General features: G+C 49.4%; 1 protein-coding gene across 1 annotated transcript in view; it reads left to right on the top strand.

Annotated features, from left to right (window-relative positions):
* The first annotated feature begins 8,662 nt into the window (after positions 1 to 8,662).
* Positions 8,663 to 19,865, top strand: part of ARPP21 (cAMP regulated phosphoprotein 21) — an 85,994-nt gene continuing 74,791 nt past the window's right edge. The window contains exons 1-8 of the mRNA XM_036739701.1: positions 8,663 to 8,964; positions 10,671 to 10,841; positions 11,517 to 11,558; positions 12,398 to 12,487; positions 16,279 to 16,429; positions 17,692 to 17,770; positions 18,496 to 18,555; positions 19,498 to 19,638. Of these exons, the coding sequence (XP_036595596.1) occupies positions 10,713 to 10,841; positions 11,517 to 11,558; positions 12,398 to 12,487; positions 16,279 to 16,429; positions 17,692 to 17,770; positions 18,496 to 18,555; positions 19,498 to 19,638 (692 nt within the window). The 5' untranslated portion in view covers positions 8,663 to 8,964; positions 10,671 to 10,712. The remainder of the gene's footprint in view (positions 8,965 to 10,670; positions 10,842 to 11,516; positions 11,559 to 12,397; positions 12,488 to 16,278; positions 16,430 to 17,691; positions 17,771 to 18,495; positions 18,556 to 19,497; positions 19,639 to 19,865) is intronic.

Raw genomic sequence — 19,865 nt, 5'->3', positions numbered from 1 at the left:
CTAGATTTCTTTGCACTGATGAAATTATGCATCTAGACTGAAAAATAACCCAACATGCTACCAGACTAGGAGGAACTCAGAGAGACTTGGTATGGATTTCTTGGTCCTACCTGCCTACCCAGCTGCCCTGATCTAGCCTAGATGTGCAATCTATTCAGGTTGATATCATCCCAGTGTGCTTGTTTCTGAGGGTTAGTGCAGCTGACCTTTAGTCAGGTGGCTGGATAAGTCTATGGTGGCACTCTAGACTTGGGTGTCCTCTTGTGGTGCTCACAAAGACAAAAATGCTGGTGTGTGTGCAAATGGCAGCAGTCGCGAGTGAGATCCCTCCCAGTCAATCCAGCTGCTACCACTAAACCAGAACTCAGTTTCCACCATGATGGTCCCCATTGATGGCCAAGCTCATCTGCTGAGGCAGCTGCCATGTGACTCCCACTATTCTCTTTGGGGAAGTGTGTCCTCCTTGGTACCTTGAATGGCAGTTCATGCTGTTCCTGACTCTGATTGTGGCCATGTCTCTTAGCTTCTCAGAGAATCAGTGTTTTCACCAGTAAAATGGGAGTACCTCCTAGGAGTATAATAAAGACCAGGGGAGAAAATGATTTTTTGGAAATGAGGTTCTTGCACATGCAGTGTGCTACATCAGTGGAAGCTTTGGTCAGTGTTGTGCTTTGAGACCACAAGAAAATGGTTGTTTGATAGCATGATGTTTGGAGGGTCCTTTGGCATCACAGTCATCTGAGAATGCATGGGACCTAGAGAGCGATAAGGCAGACAGGGAACACCCACCTGGCTACTGCCAGTGTGGGACAAAGTGGCTGTGAAGGTCACCATCTGAACACTGACCACTCAAGAGTCTTGAAGTGACCATTTGAGATTAACAACTAAAGTGGCTAACTGACTTCAAGATGGCATTTTAGGGTGGAGTTTACTTCTTGGAACAGATGTTTGAATCATAGAATTCACGAGAGAGACATACGTGGAGGCTAGCGTAGCACAATGAACAAGAACTGAGCTTGGAGTCATGAACACATGAGTTCGAGTTCCTTCTGAGACAGCACTCATTAGCTCTTTGACTGTGTCATTTAATCTCCATGTGCCTCACTCAATGCTTTAGGACCACCAAGTGCTCAAAGGACTGAGATCCCATGTGGAGGAGAAGCTTCTCTGCTCCGAGAAATCGCAAATCACTTTCCTCTCTTCTTCTTCAAGTACATAGATTATCTCCTAGGTGCAATACATGTTTATGGTTCCTGCTCAGTGTGTATCCAAATGGTGGTAATCAGAGCTTTATTCTGCAGTGCTGTTCTGGTCAGACTCCATCTACTGTGTCCAGTTGTGGCTAGAATGGCACCCAGAGTAACCTTAGGGCAGTCCCTTCTCCTCTCTGGTACTATTTCCTCCTCTCTGGTGAAAAGGGAAGAGGGGAAAGAGTAGGACAAAAGGGAAAGGAACAAATATTTATTAAGTACCTATTGTGTACCAGGCACTGGGTTGAGACTTTACAAATATGATTTCATTTGTTCCTCACAATAACCCTGTAAAACAGGTACTTTTTATTATCCCCATTTCACAGTTAAGGAGACTGAGGCAGACGGGTTAAATGATTAGACCATAATCACACAACTAGTAAATATCTTGGGCTGGATTTGACCTAAGGTCATTCTATGTGTGCCTCCTGGCTGTCTGTGAATGGGTTGGAAGTGGACTAGATAGTCTCCATTACCCCTTCTAGACTCTGTGGTTACCCACAACTTTGGCACAAGTGTCTGGCATGTCTCTCCATTGGGTATAGGACAAAGTGAAACCCAATGGTTCTATTCACTGCCTGGTGGAAGCCTGTCTTCAATACAACCATTTTTTATTAATGACAGCAGTGCCATGAGGTGGTGAAGGATGGCAACCTGAACACTGAGGAGAGGAAGAGTAGCAGGCAGGTGGCATGTGGTCTCCAAGACTCCATCTGAATGGACTTCCCAATGAAGAAAACCATTTTAGAGTTTCCCTCAGAGAACTTGGCTCTGTTCCTCTTGAATGGGAAGTGACTTCATCCTTTGTTTGCTTCCCATCCTCTCCAACAACACTTGGGAAACTCTGTGCACATGAGCCTTGAATGCTCTCCTTGTCAAAAAGACAGACAGAAATGGGCTAGGCTGGAATGTAGGACAACCAAGCAGATTGAGAACAGACAAATACTGGGATGGAAAGAGCAAGCTTTTACTGTTTCAGTGTCAGCTTGAAAGTGAATCTCCGGACACAAGGGTTTGGGCTTCACCTTACGCATTTAATAATGGTCATGAATGTGATTATTAATGCATGTTCCGTCTTAACAATGATTATTTTAATAGAAAACAGCACCTATTTCTCAGGGTGGCTGTGAGAATCCACTGAGGTAACATTATTGTTGTCATCATTACAGCTGGCATTTATATACAGCCTACTATGTGCCAGGCACCGTGCTGAGAACTTTATAAGTGTGATCTCAATTGACCCCACAACCACTCTGGGAGACAGGTGCTAGTATTATCCTCATCTTACAAATGACAAAAGTGGGACAAAGGGAGGTTAAGTGACTTACCCAGGGTCACATAACTAAGGAGTGTCTGGGGCTGGATTTGAACTCAGGTCTTCCTGACTCCAGACCCAGTGCTCTATCCATTGTGCCACCTAAGAATGAGCTTTTGAAGATGCAGGACAGTATAGTGAATAAAGAGATGGTCTCAGAACTTCAAGACCTGGGTTCAAGTCCCATCCCTGATACATACTGACTTGACCTTAGGAAAGTCCCTTAACTTCTAAATTATCTAAGCAGCTCTCTACCAGTATAAATTGCAGAATAAAAGGTGTTTCCTTAAGGAAGTCATGGTGTTGTTCCTCATCCTCTCTCCACAAACAGTGGCTTGGATAGAGCTATATATTTCATGTGCATCAAACTGGCAGGTGAAAGAAAGCTTCTAGGGATACTTGGCAGGGTCTCCAAAGGTCTTGAAGCACATGCTTAAACATGTGCTGAATGGAGTAGGGTGTCATCCAATTGGGATAATGTCTAATCTTACTCTCAGTTTAGAAAAATCATTTCACAGGTGCTGTTTTGGGGGAAGGCTGGCTGGAAAGTTGCCAGGACTTTTAGTGGCCTGCAAACTCTGTCTAAGTCAGCAATGGAAGGCCATGAAGGTGCTGGTGTGGGGTTCTGTGCCCTCAGTATCTGACACCGAGTGGGTGTTTAATATCTGCTTGTGAATCAAAATGGATGGGATGGAACACAGGAAATCTTAAGAAATAGTAGGTTGTCTGAAGACATGCCTAGGGTTGGCAATGGGGTGCAATGGTTAGCACTTCTTCCTTCTTCCATGATCACATTCCCTCCCAAAGTGTGGTATTCAGTCCTAGCCACCTCGATTTAGGGCACACAATGCTGATTGTCTCAAGAGGGTACAGAAGAGGGCAATGCACCATATTGACTGAAGAGCAGAGTTTAGTTAGCCTGAAGAAGAAAGAGGAGACTCAGTGAAAACAAGCTGTCTCAGAGCTGTCACAGAGAAGAGGGATTAACTCTCTTCTGTTTGGCCCCAAAGGGCAGAAGCAGAAGCAGTGAGGGGCAGCTTCAAAGAGGAAGATTTAGGTTCCATCGAGAGGGAAACATCAAATACAAATGCTTCCCAACCACTGGAACAGTCCCACAGTATAATGGGCAGGCTACCTGGAGAAGCAGTGAGGCCTCCCTTCCTGATAGTCTCCAAGTCCAGGCTGGACATACACTTGTCAAATGCACTGGAGAAGAGATTCCATGAGGGAATAGGTTGGACTAGCTGACCCATCATGTTGCTTCCTTCATTTTCTGCCCCTTCTCTACCCCTGGATGACTATTTTCCTTGCCCCTTCCTCATCACCCCATCCCTATATACTCCTCAATCCAGTGACACTGGACTTCTGGCCATCTCCTGATGCTGGGCATTTTCCCTTCGTGCCCCCATGCCTAGAATCATCTCCTTCCCCATCTCTACCTCCTTACTTCCTTGGCTTCTTTCAAGGCCCAGCCAAAATCCCACCTTCTCTAGGAAACCCTCCCCCACCCCTCTTAATGTTAAAGTCTTTCCTCTAGTGACTTCCAATTTTGACTATCTACACCTTGTTCATACGTAGCTGTTTGCACCTTGTCTCTGCATTAAACTGTGAGATCTATGAGAACAGGAACTGGTTTTTGCCTTTCTTTATATCTCCAGAACATGGCATATATAGGTGCTTAATAAATGTTTATTGACTGTCTGAGTCAGTGCCTGAGTCAAGCACAGGGTCAAACCTCAGGACACTAGATGCTGATGCCAGGAAGGCTTGACAGTGAGACATCAGAATGTTTACATTTTATACTGTCTGGGTGGAAATCCTTCCTTGGGGCTCACCCTACTAGGGTTCCAGGTCTCAGATGGGGGTTGATGAGTAAACAGAACTTCTGTCTTTGGACCTGCACCTGGATATGTGAGATCATCATTATAAACATAATGCCAACTTCTGTAGGACCTTTCAGGGAGACTCTAAGGGCAAACTATGGCCCAAGGACCATCCTTGACAGTTTCAGTCTCTCTACATCTCTGCGAAATCACTTCCTGGTTCATATGAGTCAGACTTGGATTGGAGATTGCTGGAATATGGCTTATGGACCCAAAGAGGAGGAGGAGGAGGAAGAGGAAGGAGGGGGAGAAAGAGGAAGAGAAGAAGGAAGAGGAGGAGGAGAAAGAGAATAAGGAAAAGAAGAAGAAAGAGGAGAAAAAGGAAGAGAGAGGAGGAAGGAGGGGGAGAATGGAGGAAAATGAGGAGAAAGGGGGAGGTGAAAGCAAGAAGGAGAACAAGAAGAGCAAGTCGTTTCATTTTAGCATCCTTAACTTGAGGCACCCACATCATAAGCCTTCTCGTCTCACTTCCTCATCTCTGGCAATGGGAATAAGGGTGCGAAGATGCCCCTGAGTCTAACCTCTGTTTGTGCTCCTTCTAGCTGACAGTTAGCTTTTATCTAAACCTTTAGGCTGTCCCTGGAGTAGATCCTTAGTCCCTAGCCCCCAGGATCCCAGACCTATAGCTCCCTACCTCACTGTGCCCTAGCCCTCTCCAAATCCTCAGCCCCTAGCTTCTTAGCCTGCCTCTTAAGACTTAAAACCTCCAAACCCCACATCTCCAGCTCTATATCTACCCATTTCCCAAGTCCCCATTAGTCCAGTGTCATAATTCCATGGGCCTTCAGATCCCAGTTCCTCAAGCCCCCACACTCATAATGCTCATCTTTTCAGGCCCCTAGCCTCTAGTTCTCCAGGATCTCAGCATGTGTCCCCCATCTCGCCATCTTAGCATTCCCCTAGGCTTCAGATCCTCAGACGTCCATCTCCCCTGTCCCCCAGGGCACAACTCTGAGTTGACATCATCTCATGTCCTCAACTCTGCATACCCCCAGTCCAATCTCCCCAGACACCCTGGATCCAATTTTCCAGCACTCCCACAGCATCTCTATTCCTCTGTATCTCATTTCCCTAACTCCCTAACCCCTAGGCCCACAACCCCTATGTCTTCGGACATCTGTGTCCTGGTTCCCCAGGATGTTAGTACCCTGCCCGACCTTCCAGTTCTGCAGCTCCCAGCCTCTCAGTCCCTATGTCTCCCAGCCCCTAGTCCTGGCTCCCCAGGATGTTAGCATCCTGCTCCACCTCCCAGCTCTCCAGCTCCTAGTCTCCCAACCCCCAACAGGCCTTGTGCCAAGTAAGGAAGACAAAGGCTCCCTCAAGAAGTGTCAATTTCTCTTTGAGTTTTATTTCTGCCCACTCATGTCACTTAGGGTTCAAAACAGCTCTTTGGAGATTTGACTTGCTGAGGGAAAAAAGAAGGAAAAAACCAACCTTTTTCTCCACCCTTTGCCCCTCATTAAGACTTTTTCATTTGACCGGTTTCTGGGGAGAAGGAAGAGGAAGGATGGAAAGAAGAGAGCCAGAGAATTCCTGCCATGCCCAGATTTATGGTGGCTGTGGGATTTCATGTTGGTGGCGTTGCATGTCCCTGGCTCCATCAATTAACCAAGTTTGCACTGTGAGCACTGAGTGCCACAAAGGAAGGGGAGCACATGCAGACACTGGCTGATCCCACTTCCCCAATCAGGGGAGAACACAGGCCTCCTGTAGTCTGTTCTCACACTCTCATGCCCAGTGTGGCCCTGAGTGGAGTTTGGAATCAATGAACTTGGCCTTGGTGGTCATCAACGTGATGATGTTAGTCTCCCTGACAGCAGCGAGTAAGGTGGCTAATTAAGTGATCTCAATAGAGTTCTCCTTTAACTCTTCCATTTCAGTTGGTCTGTGAGGTGGGGAATGTAGGGGGAGGAGTTCAATGACATCCCCTTCACCAGCCACCACCAACTCTGATTTCCAGTCCAGTCACCTTCCCTTGAAAGCCCAGGCCAACCGTGTGTATGCAGCACCGCACCAAACATCAGGGAACAGCTCCCAAGGCTGTGGCACAGATTCCCCAGATAAGAACAAGGACAAAGCCTGGGGCCATCAGCATTGTGGACCCACTTCCACAGGGGGGCCCACAGGGGCTGTGTCTTGTGAAAGGATGTAAACTCCTGGGTAAGGATTACTTTACCCTCTGCCTTACTCAACCTGTATGTGTATGTGCATGTATATGCACAGATGAGGATTTCTCCTCCTTCCCCCCTCCCATAACTAGCTACCTTAATGTTCTTCTGAAGGGTTTAGAACCAAGTTCCTGAGGAAATGTGTGCAAAGTGTTTCCTAGGAGAAACTTGACCACCAGAGCACCTGGCCTAAGGAAATGCTGGGATGGGTGGATGGGGCAGAGCTGGTGCCACAGCCTGGCTGGAGGTGGGCGGGGGGAGGGGTTGTCAGGCTGGCACTGCCTTCTTAGCAAAGAGAACAATTATACTCAGTGACAAAAATATTTGTGGTCCATATGTTCCTCTGAGCTCATGTCCATCTGCTCGTGTTGCAAGCACGTTGGTAGCTGATGCTTCTGTGATTCAGGCTTAGAGCAAACTCATTCCGTAGATCCCGATTTAGAGGCAGGTGCTAATTCGGTCAGGCTCTATCTTTGCAGCCATCCTCAAGCACATGCTCCATCCCTGCTGTGACTTACACTCGCGGCACACACACGCGAGCGCCGAGTGCACACATACACACACGCACACTCACACACACGCACTCACACGCATACAAACACATTGAGGCAAGTAGCATTGACTCCTGCAACTGCAATAAAGCCTGCCACATTTGGCACCCCAAACCCCACTCCACTTATTCGTGGCCTGGAGCTCTCCATTGCACCTGTGGGAGGGGCCGCCAAATGCCGCTCAAAAAAGACACAGGATAGAGGGCAACCATCTGATTCTGGGAAGGTCCCTGCAGGTGGCCGTCAGTGGCTACAAAAAGCTAAGGCCTTGTTCCCAAGCTTAGGAACGGCGATTGAGGCTTTGACTGCCTCCTATCCCTCTTAGGGAAAGTGATCCAGAAGGAAATCCTGGGCTGCATTTGACATCCTCAGAGAATGTTTCCGAAGCTTGAGAACTCCCCCAAAGCAGAAGCGAACATTTTCCAGTGGCTCAGTATGATATTCCCTAGACGTTGGTAGCAGACAACAATACGCAACTTTGTGTCCACAGTACTGTTTTCCTCATTGGTTTGTGGGGAAAAGGCAAGCCTTTGCAATAGAGTGGGGTCGTCTTATTGTGGGGTCGTTGTGAGAAGGCTGGTCTCCGGCACCCTGGGGGGCTTGGCTGGAGGGAGGGCAAAACTCCAAGACCTCGTAGTGTCGGGCGCCGGGACAGCCCTGGGTTGCAAACTTCGCGGAGTCCCCATCGCAGCCTACTATCAACTCACGGCACAGGGTAAACTAGTGGTGCCACGGGCTCTTGGCAAACGTCCCCTGTGTTTGCACGCAAGCTGTCTCTACCGCTGCTGCCGCCGTAGGAGTGGTGAGAAGGCACACGCTCCAGCCCTGGTTGATTGCACCACGGTTGGAGTTTGCAAATCTGTCAACCGAAGCTTCGGCCCGGGCTGCTTTGCTGGCAAGCAGAGGGCCCGACTGGCAGCAGCAGCCTGGGGAGCCTAGGGGGAACGAGCAGATGAAGGGAGACTGTGGAATCTGCATCTTTGCCTCCGGGAAACCTACCCCCCCTCCTCCCCCACCCCCCAGCAAAGTTCGCAGTGATAACCATTGTTCATTCCTTTTCCCCCCACCTTTGAGTGGATGTGCCTCATTAGACGTGATCAAAGCAACTTTCTTTAAGAGCGAGAGAGTGAGAGTGAGTGAGCTCACCAGAGAAGCTGCCTTTAAAAAAAGCCTTCGCAGCCCAAGAGACACTCAGTCTTTAATTGGGCCTGACGGGCGGGTTCCAACGGAGGACTGCCTTTCTGCTCGGAGGTGATATTGACTCCCATTGAAACCAACATCCCCGTTTATATTTTTTAATGCAAAGTGGGGGATTTCACTAAAAAAGGTTAAGCCGCCTCAGTGAGTAATGAGCGGCGCATAATGCGGGCGTTAATTTTAGCTCGCTGCGTAGGAGCTGTTGGGACTTGAGCAGCGGCTGAAGCCGCTTCATTAGAGAAGAGGCAGGCGGTTTGGAGACAGGTGGAGGGAGCTCCATCGGGCTGAGCCAGTGATTGGCCTAAGCTGGGCAGTAGCGGTGAAGGAGAGCCGGCCGCTTTTGTCTTCTCTTCGTGGATGTGGCCATGAGCGTCTCCTGCCCTCCTGCCTCCTAGTCACTGACGACTTGTCCTCTTTTTGCAGGTTGACGATGCTCTGTCTGGCCATCTGAGGAGGGGGCATGGAGACGGACACTAGCACCTGCTGACAGGGACATGGGACTCCACTTGCCATCGGTCACTTGCGTGGATTTTACCGGCCCGGAGCCCCTGAGGCAGAGTGAAAGACATCCAGGACTCCGGCAGAGAGCCCCCACTGAAGGTAACCGCCTCCTTGGTGTGCCCCTGCTTCTCCTGACTGTCATGGCAATGTTGGAGTCTGGTCTGTAAGTGCCTATGTGTGGCGTACTCTTGGGCAGGATGGGGCTGAGGCCAAACCCAAGGCCAGAAGACTGTCAGCCAGCCCCAGCTCCCCGTGCCCAGAGGTCTAAGCAAGCTTGCCCAGGGCCCTCAGAACTTATTTTTCTTGTCCCGAGTGGGATGTCAGGAAACGCCATCCATTTTTCATGAAATGTCCCGAATGAATGAGGTAGGTGACCAGGAGCACCAGGTACCCTGCCCCCATCCCGACCCCCTTGGGGCAGTCTATTTTTGAACGTGACCACGTGGCCAAGATGATCTTCAGGGCACATTCTTTGCCAAGCCAAGCACCAGTGTTCCCTTCCATCCCATAGAGCCACATGGGCAAAGCCCATTTTCTGCTAAGTGCCCACAATCCTTTGCTAGCCGAGCCAAAGCAAACCAGTCAGCATCAGCAGCGCCGCCAGGGTATCATTAGCCATTCTAGATTGTGACAAGGTACGGTTAGCGAAACTGTGACACAAAATTGCCGGCTTTAACGTTTGTCTCCTGCTTCCTTTGCCAGTTGAAAATAAAGTTACTGAATTTGTAAATGTTAATTAAATAGTACCGAGGCGATGCAGCAAAATACTGATTTGTCTAACGATCACCATCCTGACTTCCCTTTGAAGGAAACAGGCGCAGCTTGGACGCGGCTAGGAGCAGCTGCCGGGCTCGGCTTCCCTTCTTCCTTTTCCCTTGTCTTGAGGAACATTTTTTTTTATTTTAGATGAGCTACGGAAGGAGGGAGAGAATGCTAAATTATTCATGAGACTCATTTGACGTTTGATTAATGGTTGGGGTGGGTCCAAAGTTTTCGGGGGATACAATAATAACAAGCTTGAACTTGGGGGAAGGCAGGGAGAACCCGTGCCCAGTCACGTGCCTAACATCTCCAGCTGGCAGCGCTGGGGATGGGATGGGGTGCAGGCCATGGGGGCTTCCTCAGAGCTGCTACGTGCCTGGAGAATGACATAGGGCTGGGGGGAAAGCTTAGGACTTTAATAATCCAGCTGTCAGTGTGAAGCATGGAAATGTTGACTCTGGAAGGTTTCCTGCCAAACTGAGATTTCGTATTTATATGGAGTATAATTTATCCACCTCCCTCTCACCACTACCCCTTTAATCACATTGCACACCTTCTACTCTGGAATAAGACTTAAAGGCTGGACCCTTCAGATCTGTATTTTTATTTGAGTGATCTTAGAAAGTGTGCAGCTTGCATGACTTCAAACACACACACACACACACACACACACACACACAGAGCCTTTAACCCAAAAGCAGGTTGTCCTATCTGTCAGGGAATCCAAACCCCTTCCGCCTCCCCTGCCCTTCTCTTTCCCTTCTCTTCCTTTCTCTGGGGTGGCTGCTGGGGCAGGGATGCAGAGGAGCTGGTCATCTCGTTCACTGTGGGGGATGCTAAATGGAACAGGCTCGCTGGGGCCAGATTGTGGCTTTTCTTGTTGCACATTTACCATGTCAATTCCATGGTTTATGTGAGTTGTTGAAAGAAATGACCCTGAACACTGGCATGGCCACTTAACTTTGAGTTTGAAGAATGCAGTGAAACCCTCAGGAGCGAAGCCTAAAACAAGCATTTGGTTCTCTGGCCCCTTAACCTTGCAGGCCCTCCCACCTTGTTATTGTAATTTCCTCTGGAGAGAGAGAATGTCAGAGCAAGGGGAATCCACTGCACAGACAGCTGAGGCCCCTGGGGCAGATCTGGAAGCCAGGACCCCTGAGAATGGCATCATTCAGTCAGACAGCCTGGATGAGGAAGAGAAACTGGAACTCCAGGTAAGAGCATGGAGGCAGGACTAGCCTGTAGTTCTCCCAGGGTTGAAGGAGATTTGCTGAGCTTTAGTCAGTATTTTTTAAAGCCCAATGTGCCCTTTGCCTCCCTTTTCCTGGACAGTGATTTTCAGGCTGCCTTAGCATCTGGGAGTGTATCCAGACTTAGATATTTCAGGTGGTTCTGGCTCCTCTTTTCCAAATGCTGACCTAGGGACAGGTGCTTAAGGAAGTACCTAACTTTGGGCCCCAGAGCCACCAGTTCTTGGTCCCTGGATTTCTTCCTGGGCCTCTCTACTGTTTTTTTTTCAAAGAAAACTGGGGTGTCCTTCACTGAAGGTAGGCACATGAGATCTCCCTCTACAGCTATAGCAGACCTAGCCTTAGCACCGCACAAACATACCAGAGGGACTCCAAGCTACTCAGGCAAATATTGAAGACAGAATTGTTTTTCATTCTATTTTTAATTATCCTGACCCCATGAAGAACCATCAACACTCCCATTTCTGCCAATTAGATGCAGCCAGCTCCACCCTTGCCCTGCAACTGCCTTAGGTCTGGGAGCCAGAGCAGCAATGCTGGGAGGGTTAGGGACAGGACCTAGGATCCAGTGTGTGCACACCTTACTCTTGTCATTGCATTGTCCTGATTGACAACCCTCTGGGGGCTTTCTCCACACAGCGGCGGCTGGCAGCCCAGAACCAGGAAAGGAGGAAGTCCAAGGTAGGGTTCTCCACCAATGTACATGGTGGGGAGAGGCGGGGGGGGGGGTTGCTGAGACAGCAGAGACTAAAGCTGCTTAGGGAGGGGTAATGGTTCACAGAGTCATTGGCTGTGGGTTCTTGGTCTATTAGAGCAGCGAAGGGGTGTCACTCACTCGTGGGACATAGCTTGCTCCACCTGGTCACCTGGCTTATCCTTGGAGATACCTAGGACACACATCTTTGAGAAAGGCCCCCAGGCTGGCCCCTCTTGCTATTCGCTGCTGTTTGTTGTTTTCCTCAAAAGTCAAATTTGGGGTAAATGGATTTTAAGAGGCACCAGTGTTGCTTCCCTCTGACAAGCCCATGCCCTGCCTGGGTGAACAAGAGAGGAGGCCCTGGAGAGGTCCACGATATTTCTTGCCATCTCTGTGTGTTTCGTACCTGCTGCTCAGAGCCACTGATCTGTCCTGAGAGTTGTGATTGGTATGGAAGATTGGGAAGTAAAGGCAGCTGTTTTGGCTCTGCTAAGCATTCATTCTTGTTAGCAAATACCTCCCTCCACTCAGTGAAATGCCAATTTCAATGGAATGAGATGCTGAGTCAGCATCTCACCTGTATACACACATGCACAAGTGTGCACACACATATGTGTGCCCACACACAGAGCTTTTGAAGCAGGGCCTGCTGGAGCACTTTCACCGCAAGTGACCCTCACGCCAGCGCTCCTCCCTGCTTGGGTTGATTAACTTATGCTTAGTTTCAAGAAGGTACCTGAGAATGATGGGAGCATGCATCTACTTCCAGAGTCAGCAGCTGCTTTCTTGGCTGTTTTGTTTTTGCTCTCTCTGTTTGCTTCAGTCAGGAGCAGGGAAAGGCAAGCTGACCCGGAGCTTGGCTGTCTGTGAGGAGTCGTCTTCTCGACCAGGACCAGAGGGCCTCCAAGATCAGGTATGTCCTCGGTGATCCATTGCCCTTTGTGCATGGCTGGGCTCCCTCCACTATGGTTTGAATGAATGTGTATTGTATGGGGAGATGAAGCTCAGATCTGGAGGGAGCAACCTTTAGTGTGATTCTAACTATGGCCTGGATGAGCTTCATTAAGATTCTTTGGAAGGATTCGGAGGCATTCTCTAGTTTGTCACAAAGTATCCCATTTGCTTTTTTTCCAGACTCTCTGAAAATCAATCAATGGAAAGGAATTCCAAAGAATTTAGATTTAACAATAACATAGGAAAGCAGCCTCTCCGGCTCTCTCCCAAGCAGGCTGCCCCACAGGAGGCTCCCAGGACTCACTGGTGTCTGGCTTAGCCAGGCTGTATTACCAACCAGCTCCCCAAGATGCACTTGCCTCTAAGACCCAAGATCCAGGCTCTTCTCAGCCTTGAGACATAGAAAATGAGATACATTGCTCTGTGGAGGACTCATTTGTATGCCTTGGAGGACAGATTCCCCACAGCTGTAAATAAGGCTCGGGAGGGGCTGTGATTGTGGGGAATCCTTCTTAAGGTCATTAAGCAGGCACCCCCTACCATGCCCCTCCCTGGCTGGTCCTGCATATCCAGCAAGTTGGTGCAGCAGATTTCCATCCCCACAAACAGCCTTTTGGGGGCCAACTTGGGAAGGCTCATTCGCTCATTTTCATTTGCCTTTTAGGCATGGGATGAAAGAAGAGACAGCCTGGTGTTGGGCTGCTCTCCAAAGGCTCATTTGCTTCACTAGAAATTGGGACCAATTAGGGAAAGTGAGAAAGACTTTTAGGAGCCCAGGGGGGAAGACAAAGTATTAAACCATTCCATTTAAATGTTTCTTTCTTTCTATTGACTTTAGTTAAGATACCTTAAACTCTCCTCATGGACTCTCAGAGATCCGAAAGCATTTTCCTCTAAAAGACCAAAAAAAGCTATCCTTACCTTACTGACAGCTCTGGTTCAGGAGCTGGACCTTTCCTACCCCCACCCAGCTTAACCTGCCCTCAGAGAGTCAGGAGATGAACAGGCCACCTTTCAGGTGGAACCTTTCTGTCTCCAAATGTGAGCTCTGGGTTCTTCAGACTTTGAGAATCACGTGTGGTTTTGGTTCAATGTTTTATTTGTGCTTTGTGTTTTCAATGGGGATCTACCAGGAGGATTACAGCTTATACATGATGGAAAGTGAATTATGGGTGGCCCCTCCCCTAGGGGTTCCCCACTCCCCAGACCAGACAGAGGAGAGATGGACGCCTTGTCTATCTGCTCTGTCTGAAGGCTCCTGTGGTTGTACAAGCTACTCAGAAGAAACCCTTGGTCAGATTTATTTTCCTTAAAAAGATCACCCATGCCACCCTATCCCAAGCCATCCTGGACCCCAAAGCCTATTTCTGTTGTACAACAGGAAAGGAGAAAAAAGTGATGAATGGTGCTTTTTTTGGCTTCAGCTAGCCCCGCACTGGCTTGGTAGGACAAAGTCTGGGTCTTCCTGACTAACTAGGGAAGAGGGAGGAGGTGGGCAGGTGGAATGTGAGCCCCAGTGGGGCTCTGCTGCTCTCCAGGACTGGGGAAAAGAGGCAGGCACATCACCTTTGTCAGCTCCCCAGTCACTTACGAATACTTAACCTCAGCCCCATGATTCCACCTCCCAGTCCGCCCTTCAGTTAAAGGAAGCTTGCTGCTGACTCGATGATGACATTGGCCCTGATGTGGATTACGGCACCCTGGATTTTCTACGACTCTTGTTGGATATAATGACCCTGTATCAATGTAACCCTTCACACATGTATTTTACTATTGAGAAAATCAATAAAATCAGTATTCAACTCAGCCAAGATCCTTTCTTACCAACCAAACCTCCAGCTCCTTTGTCAGTTCTTTCGACACCAGCCTGCCTTTATCTGTGTCCATCAGTTTGTAAGAAAACAAGGTGTTGGCTCTGAATGGCACACGTGAACACTAGCCCTCATGGGCATGCCCTTGTCCCTGCTTACAGTCATGGCTGCATCCCAAAGCCCTGGTGACTACATTTAAGCACACAGAGAGTGGACAGCTCCTTCAGTCTTCTCTGTTTTAAAGAGGTATTGCAAAGAGCAGCCCTATTCTAGCCTGTCTCCATGGCTCCTGAGGGATTATTCTATGTAATGGAACCCTCTGCAGCAGGGACTTTGGCACTGCCAATGTCCCCTATGGTATTTTTGCAGCAAGGGAAAGCAAACCCTTTCCAAGCCCCCAGAGGTGCCTGGGCAATTTCTCATGGGCTAACCCTGACTGACCCTGGCCAGGGCCAGTCTCCAGAGTCTAGCAGGCATGTTTGCATAGGCCAAGAAAAAAGGCAGAGAGGAGTCATCTGGCCACAATCCAAGGCAACCACCAGGCTGAGATGCCCTTGGGTCTCTTTTAGACAAGGATTCTTTCTGGCTAGATCTGACTTCAAGTCAACCCCTCACACACCAGTCAAGATCCTCTCTGTGGTTTCCTTTTACACCCCCCCCCCAACTTTAGTATGATTCTACTGTCAGGGCTCCATTTGGCTGAACCATTCCAAAGCCTCCTGATTGACAGAGGTATAATTGGCTGAGCTGCCGAGGGACCCCCAGTGGGAGGGGCTGGCAGCCTTTGTCTGGGGGCTGGCTTTGTTCAGTTTCCCTGTTGTCACTATCCCCATGGCCACACACTTTGTTCTTCCTCTGCCTTGCCCAGTAGCTGTCACTGACACGTCACAACTTCAGGCTCCATCTGGGCTTGCACAAAAGTGGATAATGTACTTTGTTTCATTTATCCTTCTTTAAACCCAAGAGAAAGGTGACCCCCATGCAGTAACCCCCATGCCACTCTGAGGATCATTGAGTCTCTACTCAGGGCAATGATCATTTTTTAAAAAGCTGAATGATCATGGGGGAGGGGCAGTACAACCCAAGACCTGGCTTCTGAGATACCCCTTCCTGGGAAGGAGCTAGAGACTGGGGCCCCTCTGGCCCTTCATGTACATCAGGCTAGAGAAAGAGGCTTGGCCAGAGATGCTGACAATGCTAAGTCCAAGCTTGGAGCCCTAGGAAGTAGAAGGGAAATGGACAATCTAGAGACCCCCACCAGAGTTAAAATAACAGAATAGGCACCTCCCCCATCCCCAGTGCAGTGTGAGAGCTTTCTCTTCTCAGAGTGAATGATTTAGCGAGGCCTAGGGAGCCACACTTCCACAATGTCCCCACCTGTGTCTGTCTCCACAATCTGGGCTATCTGTCTATGTCTGGCCATCTAAGCTGTCTGTCTGTCCATGTCTGTCTGTCTATGTCTGTCTGTCTATGTCTGGCTGTCTGGCTGGGGACAGTTTTGCTGCCTACTTCTCCTTATACAGAAGAGGGGCTCAGAGATGGAGTGCTGCTACCTGAACATGACATCAACTAGGACATGCATACACTTTTTGACTTGAGCACTTTTCTTCCATGGATAAAAATAAGCCTGCAGTGCAAAGCTGACTTGGGAGCTAAGGCAGGGATGGGGAGCTTGGTCCCAGGCAGAGTGCAGGTGCCAGGCTGTGGGAAGGGGGGCATCCAGAGCCTGACCTCCTGCTGACTGAAGGGCAGTAGCCTCCCACATGTCAGGGCACTTGGATGACAGTCTTTGTTTTATTTTATTCATTTAAGGAAAAAAAAAATCACTCTGAACACCTGGCTTTACATTCTTCTGGCTTTAATGTATCCTATTCAAGATGGACACTGAGCAGAGATGGCAGGATCTGGGCCTAAATCCATATTTTCTTTCTCCCAATAGGAATCAGTTCATTTACAGCTTTCCAGATTGCCCAGCCTGCAAGAAGATGAGAGGTCTAGCAAAGGGGACTCTGAGAGAGAGAGAGAGAAGGAGACACCCAAGGAGCGGGAGAAAGCCTGTGAAAAGCCTAAGGCTCGAATGTTGTCCAAAGGTGAGTAGGGAAGGGCTTCTGGGACATCAGCCTTTGAGGCCCATGGTACAGCTGCTCCCACCAACAAGCATCTTGTGCAGGTGGAGGTGGCACAGCCACCAAAGGGAAGCTCAGGGACACTGAGGAGGCACCCTGGGGTCCCTTGAGTGGTCCCTCATATTTGAGCACCAAGAAAGTCATCTGCTAGAAACCCAGGTTGAGGCCAAGTGACAGTGGCCGATGTACTGCTACAGATATGCTGTACAGAGATGTAGGTGGGGGTCATGGAGTGATCAGAGCCATAATTAGTTCTGGGGCCTGTAAAGAAGAGAAGGTAAGGGGAGGAGGGGGGCCTCCTGGGGAGGGTCCAGGGGGCCCTTGGCCCCTGTGTCTTTGCATGCACCAGTGGGGCAAGGCTCCTGAGGCTTATGCCTAAAAGACAGATTGTATATCCAGAGCCAGGCTCAGTCATTCTGGGGTTCACACAGATTTCTGAATGCCCTACATGGGTGTGTTGAGAGATAATGTCCCCAACAAGCTGAACTGCCTGGCATAAGTGCCCCCTTTTTCTCCCAGGGTTCTGTTGCAGAACAAGCCCCATTGGAATATCGCCACAGATCAATACTCAACCATACAGCAGGCCAGGACTGTATTGCCCCCATGGATACATGGGCATAGTGCCTGGCATGCCACAGTCCAGTGGCAGAGCTTAGAGTTTAGTGGTGTCTATCCTGGCCCTTGCCCACATCAGGACAGAACATCTGTGCATAACAACCCACACAAAAGTGAAAAGCAGTCCAGAATGTTGGGAGATGGCCTGAGGACAGAGGTCTTGAGTCAGCATCACCAAGAGAGCCCAGACTTCCCCCAGAGCCCAAAGCACTTCCCAACAGTTTAGGCCAAAGTCAGGGGCAATGCAAATGAGGGCCAACCCTGAAGCCCCCACGTGTGGTCAGTGCCCATGCCCACGTCCCCCACCTCACTGAATACTCAGCTTCCTCCTTTCCTGCAGCCCCCAGGGCAGGAACCCAACCCTTCTCTGGAGCTTGGTTACTTTTGTCTGGGGAGAACTGCCTAGTCTGGCACAGGACCATGCTCTCTTGGGCCTCAGACAAGAAGGCTGTGTCACTCTGACTCTCAGGGAGTCTGAGTTCATCCTGAACCCACCCCAAGTTCATGCTGTGTGCTGCTGCTTTCCAAGCATCCCTTTCCATGTTGACACTTCCCCTGAAATTAGGGGGAGACAAAACAGGGACATTACTCACCTGGCTGGTTTGTTTCAGATTGCAGCCAAGAGTACACAGATTCCACAGGCATTGACTTACATGAGTTCCTGATAACTACCCTGAAGAATAACCCCAGGTAAGACCTAACCTCAGTGGGTGTCAAGGTGGTTACTGATGTGGGCTCCACTTACACAGCACTGTCCTGTGCAACTCAAACCAAATCCCCAGTGGATTCAAAGTGACCAGGGTCAAGGAAACCCTGAAGACTACCCACTGATTTCCCAACAGTTTTCTCTGCCCTGCCCCCCTACATTCCTTTTACTCAGGTTGACATTCTCAAATTACCATGTTCCTTACCTATTTGAGGGAGTCACTTGTCTACTGTGAACGCAAGACCTGCAGGGCACTATCATGCAGGGGGCTATGCCCCAGAAAATGTCCAGCTAACCATAGACCTAGACACATTGACAAAGGGAGGGGGGACCAAGTGAGGAATGATGCCATGCCACCATCTGGTTCCAGTAGGTATGTGTGGGTGCCTAGGGCCCAGTGACATCATAAGGTTTCTCTGAAATATTTTTAAATATCCTGTGTTAAGCCATATGGCCCATCCATGCACATGGAGTCTTTTCTTTCAGACCATGAGTTAGGATGCACTGAATCTCATGAGGACATTGATGTGATGAAAGTCCACTTGGGCAGCATGAAAGCTGAAAGTCAGGAGATGAGATTATGAGGCAGAGCAGGGAGGGGACAGGGGATGTCTCATTGGATCTTGTGAAATAATCCTCAGTAGACTGAAGTAAAAAGTACCCTCAGAGCACAGTCAAAGAAAATACATTTTTACAATTGATTTTGCAGAGACAGGATGATGCTCTTGAAAATGGAACAAGAAATCATGGACTTCATCAGTGATGAAAAGTATGTGAACTTTCCTGCCCCTGACATAAGGAGGGCAGGTGGGGTCAGGGTTGGGTGGGGGCATGGACAGAGGAGAGAATGGGGGGTTTGGGCAGGGCAGTGGCTGAGAGCATTGTACTCTTGGCCCTGGTTTGTGGCTGGCCCAGAGCTGCTGAAGGGCTGGGGGTGGGGCAGAGTAGAAGATGGACCCCTCCTGCTGTTGGGTCATTTATGACAAACTGATCAAATGGGCCACTGGCCAGTGGACAGTCTGAAAGAAGCTCCTCCTTTCCTTTTGGTTCCCCTTTAGGAGGGGCTGCTCTTGGGTCTGGGCCTGCCCCGAAGCTCCCTGCCCGATGCCAGTGTGCTCCTTCTGGCCATTTGCTTGCTTTGTCCCCAGCTCTCTTTGTGGTACACCAAGTGGGAAGACAAGGTGCCTACCATTGGGCACCAAATGGTTTGCTCAAAGGTGCTCACAACAGAGGAACTTAACTGTTGCTTAGTTGCTATGGGCATTCGGTCATCCAGCAGTCAGTATTTACTAGGTTCCTCCTCCATGCTAGCTGCTGGGGGCACAAAGAAAGGGGTGAAGCAACAGGCCCCACTTGCAGGGTGTTAACGTTCTGAAGGGTGTGTGTAAATATAGTCAGATAGAGAACAGAAGGAAACATGCAAAGCAGTTAGGTACAAGGGGTAGGTGGGGAGGGGGGCGGCTCCAGCAGTCAGGATGCCTGCTTGAGATCAGGCAACCTGCCAAAGACAATGCCTTGGATGCACCTTAAAGGAAGAGAGGGAGTCTGGGGGGCAGTGTATCCTCCAGGAAAAATCTGCCTCAGCAAGAAGATAGCCCTAGCTGGGTTCAGAGAAGGCCAAATGTTTTTCACTCTGTGCTCAGTGATGACCTGCCTTCAAGAAACTTCTTGATGCTGAACTCAGTTTCCCTTATATACTGTGCTGTTACAGGAATCATTACAAAAAATTTCCTCAGATGTCATCCTATCAGAGGATGCTGGTGCATCGTGTGGCTGCTTACTTTGGAATGGATCACAATGTGGACCAAACTGGAAAATCTGTCATCATCAACAAGACTGGGAGCACCAGAATGTGAGTGCCATCCCACTATGTCCCCCATGCCCCCCACGTCCCTCCATAACCCACCATACCCCATGAAAACCCATCACACCCCTCTACAACCCATCACACTCCATAAAAACCCATCACACCCCACCTTAACCTACCACACCCCATAAAAACACATCACAACCCACCATACCCCACCACACCCCATAAAAACCCATCACACCCCATTAAAACCCATCATTCCCCACCAT

The sequence above is a fragment of the Trichosurus vulpecula genome, chromosome 9, assembly GCF_011100635.1.
Source record: "Trichosurus vulpecula isolate mTriVul1 chromosome 9, mTriVul1.pri, whole genome shotgun sequence".
Taxonomy (NCBI): Eukaryota; Metazoa; Chordata; class Mammalia; order Diprotodontia; family Phalangeridae; genus Trichosurus; species Trichosurus vulpecula.
Note: the sequence above shows the minus strand (reverse complement) of the source record. Positions and strands in the feature narration are given on the sequence as shown.